This window comes from Triticum urartu, chromosome 1A (assembly GCF_056163025.1).
Source record: "Triticum urartu cultivar PI428250 chromosome 1A, HENAU_Tu73, whole genome shotgun sequence".
Taxonomy (NCBI): domain Eukaryota; kingdom Viridiplantae; phylum Streptophyta; class Magnoliopsida; order Poales; family Poaceae; genus Triticum; species Triticum urartu.
In genome coordinates this window covers 76,961,018-76,971,800 of record NC_141873.1, presented here as the reverse complement: position 1 = coordinate 76,971,800, position 10,783 = coordinate 76,961,018, and the positions used below count along the sequence as shown (strand labels likewise).

The following is a 10,783-nucleotide window of genomic DNA, read 5'->3' as shown; positions in this document are numbered from 1 at the left end:
ACAAGCATATATTCCTCCCTCATAATAATTTTCAGTAGCATCATGAATGAATTCAACAATATAACCAGCACCTAAAGCATTCTTTTCATGATCTACAAGCATAGAAAATTTACTACTCTCCACATAAGCAAACTTCTTCTCATGAATAGTAGTGGGAGCAAACTCAACAAAATAACTATCATGTGAGGCATAATCCAATTGAAAACTAAAATCATGATGACAAGTTTCATGGATATCATTATTCTTTATAGCATACAAGTCATCACAATAATCATCATAGATAGCAACTTTGTTCTCATAATCAATTGGAACCTCTTTCGGGATAGTGGATTCATCACAAAATAAAGTCATGACCTCTCCAAATCTACTTTCATGAATATAATCATCATAAATAGGAGGCATGCTTTCATCATAATAAATTTGCTCATCAAAACTTGGGGGACAAAAAATATCATCTTCATCAAACATAGCTTCCCCAAGCTTGTGGCATTGCATATCATTAGCATCATGGATATTCAAGGAATTCATACTAACAACATTGCAATCATGCTCATCATTCAAATATTTAGTGCCAAACATTTTAATGCATTCTTCTTCTAGAACTTGAGCACAATTATCAGAATCCTTATTTTCATGATAGATATTAAAAAGATGAAGTATATGAGGTACCCTTAGTTCCATTTTTTAAATTTTCTTTTATAAACTAAACTAGTGATAAAACAAGAAACTAAAAGACTCGATTGCAAGATCTAAAGATATACCTTCAAGCACTCACCTCCCCGGCAACGGAGCCAAAAAAGAGCTTGATGTCTACTACACAACCTTCTTCTTGTAGACGTTGTTGGGCCTCCAAGTGCAGAGGTTTGTAGGACAGTAGCAAATTTCCCTCAAGTGGATGACCTAAGGTTTATCAATCCGTAGGAGGCGTAGGATGAAGATGGTTTCTCTCAAGCAACCCTGCAACCAAATAACAAAGAGTCTCTTGTGTCCCCAACACACCCAATATAATGGTAAATTGTATCCGTGCACTAGTTCGGCGAAGAGATGGTGATACAAGTGGTATATGGATAGTAGATAAAGGTTTTTGTAATCTGAAAAATATAAAAACAGCAAGGTAGCAGGTGATAAAAGTGAGCATAAACGGTATTGCAATGATAGGAAACAAGGCCTAGGGTTCATACTTTCGCTAGTGTAAGTTCCCTCAACAATAATAGAATAATTGGATCACATAACTATCCCTCGACATGCAACAAAGAGTCAATCCAAAGTCACTAATAGTGGAGAACAAACGAAGAGATTATGGTAGGGTATGAAACCACCTCAAAGTTATTCTTTCCAATCAATCTGTTGGGCTATTCCTATAAGTTCACGAACAGCCCTAGAGTTCATACTAGAATTACACCTTAAGAGACAAATCAACCAAAACCCTAATTTCACCTAGATACTCCAATGTCACCTCAAGTATCCGTGGGTATGATTATACGATATGCATCACACAATCTCAGATTCATCTATTCAACCAACACATAGAACCTCAAAGAGTGCCCCAAAGTTCTACTGGAGAATCACAATGAAAACGTGTGCCAACCCCTATGCATAGGTTCATGGGCGGAACCCGCAAGTTGATCACCAAAACATACATCAAGTGAATCACATGGTATCCCATTGTCACCACAGATACGCACGGCAAGACATACATCAAGTGTTCTCAAATCTTTAAAGACTCAATCCGATAAGATAACTTCAAAGGGGAAACTCAATTCATTACAAGAGAGAAGAGGGGGAGGAGAAACATAAGATCCAACTATAATAGCAAAGCTCGCGATACATCAAGATCGTGCCTAATCAAGAACACGAGAGAGAGAGAGATCAAACACGTAGCTTCTGATACATACCCTCAGCCTCGAGGGAGAACTACTCCCCTCGTCATGGAGAGCACCAGGATGATGAAGATGGCCACTGGAGAAGGATTCCCCCTCCGGCAGGGTGCCGGAACGGGTTTAGATTGGATTTCGGTGGCTACGGAGGCTTCTGGCGGTGGAACTCCCGATCTATTGTGCTCCCCGATCGTTTTAGGGTATATGGAGATATATAGGCGGAAGAAGTACGTTGGGGGGGGCACGAGGGTGGAGGGCGCGCCCAGGGGGTGGGCGCCCCCTGCCTCGTGGCCTCCTCGTAGATCCCCTGACGTGCACTCCAAGTCTTCTGGGTTGCTTTCCTTCCAAAAATGAGTTCCGTGAAGTTTCAGGTCAATTGGACTCCGTTTGATATTCCTTTTCTTCGAAACCCTAAAATAGGCAAAAAACAGAAACCGACACTAGGCTCTGGGTTAATAAGTTAGTCCCAAAAAATAATATAAAACTATATAATAAAGCCCATAAACATCCTAAACAGAAGATAATATAGCATGGAGCAATCAAAAATTATAGATACATTGGAGACGTATCACTAGTAGTGTTAACTAGATCATGATGGATGCGCGTTGTGGTGCCCGTCAATTTTGACTATAGAATGGTTGGCATTTTTGTAAATGTATGAAGATGTATAATTGAATTAGCATAATCTGCTCCACATATTTGTTTCAAATGGAAGAATTAAATTTAAAAGTGAGCATTGCCAACTCAATAAATTTTAAATAACTGGAGTAAATTTGTGTACTAAGGAGTACACTCACCACACAAAAAACAAAGATTTGACAAAGAGAACAGTTACATGCCAAACTACATTTTCTTCCCTGTTGTGTCATGGTACTCCTTACCGCCTCACATTGCCTCATCTATAGGTAGCTGTTCAGTTGGGAGGGCTTCTAACATAAGGCAGATGTCTCCTGTATGAACACTTCTTTTCTATCGTCACTGCCTGATTTAAAGCTATCCAGTTTAGTTCACTTGAAGAATGGAAAACTTTCAAGTTCAGAGGAAATCGAGGAACTATTAGCACAACCACAAAACCTGATTCGCAACATGACATAAGAATCCAAATTGTTGATCCCAAGTTCCCAAAATCACAATCATATGCCAACGCAGTGTTCCAGCCAGCTTTAAAAGTAATCTTGGGAGTGATTCTTACTACAGTAAATTCTATAAATTATGATTGGAGTAAAAATGCAGTGAAAATATATTTATTTAACCAACCAAAGATAGGAATTCACACTAATTAGAAATTTTGTAAGATATTTGAGATGGAATTGGGAAGCCGTCAGCCCTGGGACAATGAGTTGATATTTTGATAGTAAAAAATACACATGAAAAATTCTTTAATGACTTTTTCAATGCCAAAATGCATGGTTACTCAAAGGGCAAAGGTTTGTACATATCCATGATACAAGACACTAACACCATTGTTTCCAACAGAGCACACTTTACATGGTAGCAGTATCAGTACTGCATATTATTGCATTAGTAAAATATGAGTTTGTTGCCAGCTAGATTTCATAATGCAGAAAATAAACACAAAAATGTTCCGAAAAATAGGAAATAAAGACTTAAAATTGGATATACAAGTCTGCCTACTGATTTGATGGCATTATGTTTTTTTTGCTTGCCAAAATAGGAATAGCAGTTTATAAGAAAATATGGCAGTATATCCTTATAATATGCAAAGTTTATTCAAACATAAGTCACCACACATAACATGCGAACTTGAGGGTAATGACTTACCTTCAATGAACGAACCCTGCTTTGTCAGTTAATGGCTGAGATCCATTTCCCAATCCAAATAATTACAGGTATGCAAAACAGTTCAGAGGAAGAAAAAAATGAGTTCCATGTCTTTATAATGACAAGATTATAGAGCAATTTTGTCAAACAGATCACAAAACAAGTATGCACCATTTTCTTCCAGTGAAAGAGCAACCAAGTACCAACATACAATACTCCTATAAATTGGCATGTCATTGTCAGCATCAAGCTATTCCTTGTTTTGAAGGACCAGTTAAAATTTCATAGCACATCTCTTAAGCCTAGTTTTTCATCTCGTGCTTAGCTTTAAATTATGCCTTCTTGGTCATGCATGGAATAGAACCGTAAGCACCAGAAGAAATATCAAGGTTTAGGACAAAACAAGATATGTTAAAATACTCTACTTTCCCCCTAAATGTCAATATTTGGCGTCACATGTCTTCACTTGTACATCATGTCAGTTTATATTGTTAGTGGATCATCAACTACAGAAACATATCACAATGCATACCTCGGATTCTAGGTTTGTCTAGATTGTTTATTTAACTGATGCATTAGCATGATCAGGTTGCTTTGGGTCAACTGCAATCGAAAATTGTGATTTGGGCAAGTAAGGGAACCATAAACTGATGAACAACAAAGCTATGTGCTTTCAATTTGATTACCAGGGCCGCTTCCCATACTTGAGGATGTGCGTAGCACAATGTGACTGACTGGAGCGGAGATGTGTTCGGCATGGCGGCTGTGTCCTGGCACACAAATCAGCAATTAGTACAGATCGTAGCATAGTATGAACAACCTATATGGGAAAAAGAACATCTACAGGGTGGTGATTAGCTACACAGATATCCTATTTGATTGGAGCATCACTAAATTTTTGGGCGACAAAATCCGAAATCGTGCAGCAGAGGAGGAAATGGTGCAAGAGAAAAAAAACTTCTTCAATAGCATGGCGGCGAAACAGAAAGATCCACCCTCGGCCACGAGAGGAGAGGAATCGGGAGGATTTGTGCGAGGAGCGGAAGGAAAAGTGCCCTACCAACGCGCCCTCCTAAATCCGCTGCCATCGCCGGCCGCATCCAGGTCATCCTCGTCGGCTGGCCTCGCATCAAGCTCCCCTTCCGCGTCCACATCTGGAACAGCCTCTCTTGGGCGTGGTCCTACACCCGATTCCACGGCGGAGGATTGTCCCGTGAGGCCGGCAAGGGATGTGAAGGCGTAGGCGGTCACAGCGGTGTGCGGGGATGCGAGGAGGGAGAAGATGCCATTGTGGCCGGCGGCCGGGAGAGGAGGAGGCAATGAGGAGCGAAGGGACGCACTCATTCGCTAGTTAGTTTTCAGTTTTTTGAAGGCTCAAGCGGGCTTCACACAAGGCCCAATTAAACTCGGGCCTTCGATTAGGCTACCGGAGTAGCTGCCCATAAGACAGTCGGCCCAGTTTTATCTAAATGCTGATCAAACGACCAGGAATGATCCAGACGCTTGATCTAACGGCCGAAAATGCCAGGTGCGTGAGAGGGATGGGATATGGTTCAGTTTTACTGTTCTTAATTACTCCTTGTAGTTGATACTAGTTGGTTTATTTGGTGGAAGATCATATGTTCAGATCCTATGTGCATATTAATACCCCTCTGATTATGAACATGAATATCCTTTTTGAGTAGTTACGTTTGTTCCCGAGGACATGGGAGAAGTCTTGCTATTAGTAGTCATGTGAATTTGGTATTCATTCGATATTTTGATGACATGTATGTTGTCTCTCCTCTAGTGGTGTTATGTGAACGTCGACTACATGACACTTCACCATTATTTGGGCCTAGAGGAAGGCATTGGGAGGTAATAAGTAGATGATGGGTTGCTAGAGTGACAGAAGCTTAAACCCTAGTTCATGTGTTGCTTCGTAAGGGGCTGATTTGGATCCATATGTTTCATGCTATGGTTAGGTTTACCTTAATACTTTTGTTGTAGTTGCGTATGCTTGCAATAGAGGTTAATCATAAGTGGGATGCTTGTCCAAGTAAGGGCAGAACCCAAGCACCGGTCCACCCACATACCAAATTATCAAAGTACCGAACGCGAATCATATGAACGTGATGAAAACTAGCTTGACGATATTCCCATGTGTCCTCGGGAGCACTTTACATCATATAAGAGTTTGTCCAGGCTTGTCCTTTGCTACAAAAAGGATTGGGCCACCTTGCTGCACTTTATTTACTTCTGTTACTTGTTACTCATTACAAATTATCCTATCACAAAACTATGTGTTAGCTATTATTTCAGTGCTTGCAGAGAATACCTTGCTGAAAACCGCTTATCATTTCCTTCTGCTCCTCGTTGGGTTCGACACTCTTACTTATCGAAAGGACTATGAAAGATCCCCTACACTTGTGGGTCATCAGCTTACGACCAAGTTGTCCTACATTGCACATGAGTGCATTCAAGATTTCTCAAAGCGAGCAAGTCTTAATAGTCAAAGACTGGAAAAAAATTGTGAAGGATCGCAACAGATAAGTAGTAGGGGGCAGCAATCAGAAGCGCGACCCACAATTAGGAGACAGGTTCATCTGCATGCTCCAATATGATGAAGCAGGAGTGCTACATATGTTCTATGCTATTTTACCTGAGAGAGAGCAGCAGGAGTGATTAGCTAGCTAGAATGAGTTTGAAGATGATGATGTGCTACACTATGACTATGATGATTAAATAGCTAGTGTTGGTGGTAATGACTATGATGATTATTATTAGCTAGTGTTGGTGGTGATTAGATAGCTACACTATGACTATGATGATTAAATAGTGTTGGTGGTAATGACGATGATGATTATTAGCTAGTGTTGTTGGTGATGATATGATGCAAAAGTCTTTATATTAGTATGATGATGATGTTGATCATGATGATTTGTTATTATGATCAAGATTAGTTATTATATCATAGGTGGAAGGAACACGGATTAGATTCATGTGGATGGATCAAAAGTGACCAAAAGTTGAATTAGTAGGATCGTCGTCCTAATTCAACTTTTGATTCATCCAAATGAATCTAATCCATGTTTCTTCCTCACAATGATATATTAATTCATCATGGACATAATGATATAACAACCTATTAATTGGTAATGTATCCAAATTTGTATAACGGCGTATAAATACACTAAAAATAAAAAATGAGAAACATAATAGTGGTAGCGTGGGTGCGTGGAAAATGCTACTACTAGTTGCATCAGCAGTAGCGCCTATATGGACAACGCTACTGCTAAGGAGCTATAACAGTAGCGCTGGTAGGAACGCGCTACTGCTAAGTATTAGATGTAGCACCGTATCAATAGCGCGGGTCCCCGCGCTACTGCTAGGCTTTTTCCTAGTAGTGCCACCCCATTCCCTTGTGGTTCCAGAACAGAAGAACGACAGCGGTAGCTTCTTTCTCCCCACCTCAATCCTCTCACCAAAGACTCCAGATCAGAGGATTTGCTGCGGGGATTTGTTCCCCAATCCATCCTAGAAGGTAATTCGCTCGATCCCTTTCTTTCTATCCAAATAGCCTTCCCCATTCTTCATGTTTGTGTTGAAACCCTAGGGTTCGATTGTTTTGAAATTTGTTTGGGAAATAGAATGAATGTACGTTGATTTAGGCTATGTAGATTAGTTGTAAACATAGGGAAAATAGTATTGTTGTTGATTTGTATTTTAAATCGCGTACATATGAAGAAACATTGGGGAACATTATTGTTGTTGGTTTTTATTGTAAAGTTTTCTAGTACCTACCGTATAAAGTTTGCTCAATTGTTACTTAGCATATGAAGTATGATGACACATGTGAATATTTACCCTATGTGTGCCCTCTTGATATGGTGATGATTATGAAATGATGCTCATGTATTACGTTTGAACTTTGTAGGATGGTTTGGCTTCTCGATTATTTCTATGACACTCAACACCGGGCATACTTCATGTCGGAGAAGAAGATGGTAATAATGATAGTAGTTTGTATTTTGAAATTTGTGTTTAGTTCAAATAGACATGCCCCATATTCCCCATATTTAATACTCGATTTGCTTGTTTGCAGTTTCTTCAACCTTTGAAGATTCGGTCTCACGGTGTCTCTGGTGCTGTCATACCCTACGATGAGCAGTACACACTGTACATCAAGCAGACATGACTCTTACCTTTCATTCAGCTGGTTAGCTGGTCGACACCGAACCTTAATGCTGCAGCAATCACCATGCTGGTTGATCGGTGGAGGATGGAGACGCACAGTTTCCATCTTCACACCGGGGAGATGACCGTGACGCTCCAGGATGTTGCCTTAATCACCGGTCTTCCCATCGAGGGGAAGCCTCTCTGTATGAGCACCAATTCAGATGGGTGCCGCCAGCAGATGGAGGCCCTTATTGGTAGCTCTCCTGCAGAGCCTCAAGAACCATAAGAAGGAAACAAGAAGAAGGAAAGAGTCGCAGCCGGTGCTCCTTTCACCTAGATTGTTGTGAACTTTGCGCATTGCCCTCAGGATGCTAATGTGGGTGTGGTGCAGACATATGCTCAGGTGTACATGTGGTACGTTATCAGCCAGACTTTGTTTGCTAACAGCACTGGCAATAATGCTCCATGGATGTGGCTGAAGACGCTGACCGTCTTCGACAACAAATGGAGTTGGGGTTCAGCGGCACTGGCCTACTTGTACCGACAAGTAGTTAGTTGTTTGCTTGCACTTCATTTGTACATTATCAATGCATTTTTGTTCTTAAGTGAACCATGTTTTCCTTTATGTGCAGTTGGACGGTGCTTGTTGTAGGGTCTCAATGGACGAATGTATAGGTGGTTGTATGCTCTTACTTTCTGTATGGAGCTGGGAGCGTTTGCCGGTCGGACGCCCGAAGAGCATAACGTACAAACCTTGGGACGACAAAGGGGACGAACTACGGCTCCCCAGTTGGGCTTACAAGTGGGATGTGGTATCCGAGATGATGAACAATGTCACTCTCATGTACAAGCAGTACACCAACAAGTTGGACACTCTTACGGCTGAGCAGGTACGCATAGACATTACATCGCTCATTCTCATGCTTTCCTGAGAACTCAACATCAATGTTGTGTTGTTGTGCTATTTTGCAGGTGGAATGGGAGCCATATGGCACCAAGGATGGAGTGGGTATTACACGAGATTTCATCCTAAATCCGATGTGCATGCGGGATAAGAGTCTTTGGCTTATGCGGTGCCCACTCATATGCAACTGGATGGTGGAGTTTCACATGCTGCACCATGTATTCCACCAATTTGGTTTGTTCCAGGCTCACCCGCTGGAATGGTGGGACATAGACAAAGCGCTTCGCAGGTAAGAGAGAATTGACCGTGTGAATCTAGCATCGTTTTGTCCTTTTTGATGGTGCAAATATTTGATTGTTGAACATGCAGGTTGGATAGGAGAAAGCAGCACAAGATCAAGGACTGGGATAAACATCACAAGAAGTATGTCACAATGTTCGAGCTTAGTGTGGAGAATGCTCGGGGTACTGCACGAGCCATGGTTCATGAGCACTTCCCAATCGCATTCAACAATTACCTTAAATGGTAACATGTTGTAGACTAAGGCATAGCCTAGTGGTGGGAAGGGGCTGATGCCTTCCCACCCACCCAGGTTCAAGGCATGGTACTTGCAAGTTGGGCTTGTTGCACCGATTATACTGTAGGGGGTTCCCCTACAGTCTTTCTGTCAAAAAAAAACAATTACCTTAAATGGTATCATGAAAGTACTTGTGTGGAGATTTTGAAGCCGTCGTATGCTGAGGAGATTTTGGAAGATCCCAGCGTCTTTGATGAGCTAGCCCGACACGAAAACACCAAATATGTCAAGGAAGGGACCCGAGTCCCTTATGCTCCAGTGTTGAACTTTCTGGTAAAGTGTTGAACTTTCTGCTCACAGTTGGCATTGTTAGACATCTTTGCTTGACTAACATCTTCATGTCCTTCACGTCCACATCGCAACCAGATCAAGAAATCAGCTGATGAAAGCCAGTCTATTCTGGAAACAACCCATGTTGGAAAAGGCAAAGAGGAAGGTGCACTTCGAGCATTCATTAAGGTACATATCTCATTCAGTTGGACATGTTATATATGTTGCTAAGTTCGATATCTCATTAACTTGACCATGTTACAGCGCCAGGGCCAAAGGTTAAGGCATTTATACAACCTTGTGGGTTGCCGCGACCCCGAATAATTGGAACATGAGCTGTCTAAGTCCGCTACACCATCTGATCCCCAATCTGACCATGGGGCACATTTGGCGGATGATACTATGTCGATAGCTTATCTGGACGATGAGGGTATGTTTACCCAAGAGGTATGACAATAGCACATATTCATCTCTTTCATGCATTGCTAACTTCAAGATAACACATGATCTTTCGCATATTGTTTGCTTTTACAATAGGTCGATGATGACAGGACCTTGCATAACTATCAAGTTCGGTCAGCCTACATGTTGAAGCTTAGGAGGGGAATCAATCGGTACACACCCGAAGACTACAACAATAAAGGCAAGAAGGCGACTGGTGCGAGCTCGCGGATGGCCAGCTTGGATGATTATGAGAGCGATGAGGAGGAGGAGGAACCAGAGCCCGTTGCTCCACCTAGGAAGAAGAAGATACCCATCCAGCTGAGGGGAAGGGGTGGCACCAAGCGTGGAAGGAACAAGGCGGCGTCATTTTCTTACGTGACAGAATTGGTTGTCGTGATGAACTCTTAGCACTCTTCGACTTGTTGTCTTTGTTGAACTTGTAGTGATGGAAACTCTTACTAATGTTGAAGTTGTTATCTTTGTTGAACTTGAAGTGATCGTAACTCTTAGTAATGTTGCTACTATTTCCGTGATTTTAGTTATCTTTAATATGGTTGACAATGTGACTAAAATGTTGATGCTTCTGACCTAGTTAGAGGCTGTCAGACGCCTGGCCGTCAGGCGTCACACAGGCACTTAGTGATTTTCGTGGCCTCTAACTGAGCCAAATGCTTTTGTGGCTCTCTGGACAATTTGTGACACACAGACAGTGCAGCGCCTAAGGGTCGGGCCATGCACATTACATATGTGGCGCCTATCCCTTAGGCACTG

General features: G+C 41.7%; 1 protein-coding gene across 1 annotated transcript; it reads left to right on the top strand.

Moving 5' to 3' along the window:
* The first annotated feature begins 7,576 nt into the window (after window positions 1-7,576).
* Window positions 7,577-10,420, top strand: LOC125532713 (serine/threonine-protein phosphatase 7 long form homolog). The gene is made up of 8 exons (XM_087537147.1): window positions 7,577-7,645; window positions 7,744-8,364; window positions 8,450-8,707; window positions 8,790-9,010; window positions 9,091-9,185; window positions 9,366-9,571; window positions 9,665-9,757; window positions 10,106-10,420. Exons 2-8 carry the CDS (start codon window positions 8,227-8,229, stop codon window positions 10,418-10,420), a joined length of 1,326 nt encoding a protein of 441 aa, XP_087393273.1. The 5' UTR covers window positions 7,577-7,645; window positions 7,744-8,226.
* Window positions 10,421-10,783: the final 363 nt, after the last annotated feature.

Bases quoted from the DNA above. Each gene is read 5' to 3' on its own strand.
- LOC125532713 (XM_087537147.1), top strand. From the start codon at position 8,227: ATGTGGTACGTTATCAGCCAGACTTTGTTTGCTAACAGCACTGGCAAT. The intron at 8,365-8,449 runs GTAGTTAGTTGT...CTTTATGTGCAG, and splicing joins TGGCCTACTTGTACCGACAA to TTGGACGGTGCTTGTTGTAG. The intron at 9,572-9,664 runs GTAAAGTGTTGA...CATCGCAACCAG, and splicing joins CTCCAGTGTTGAACTTTCTG to ATCAAGAAATCAGCTGATGA.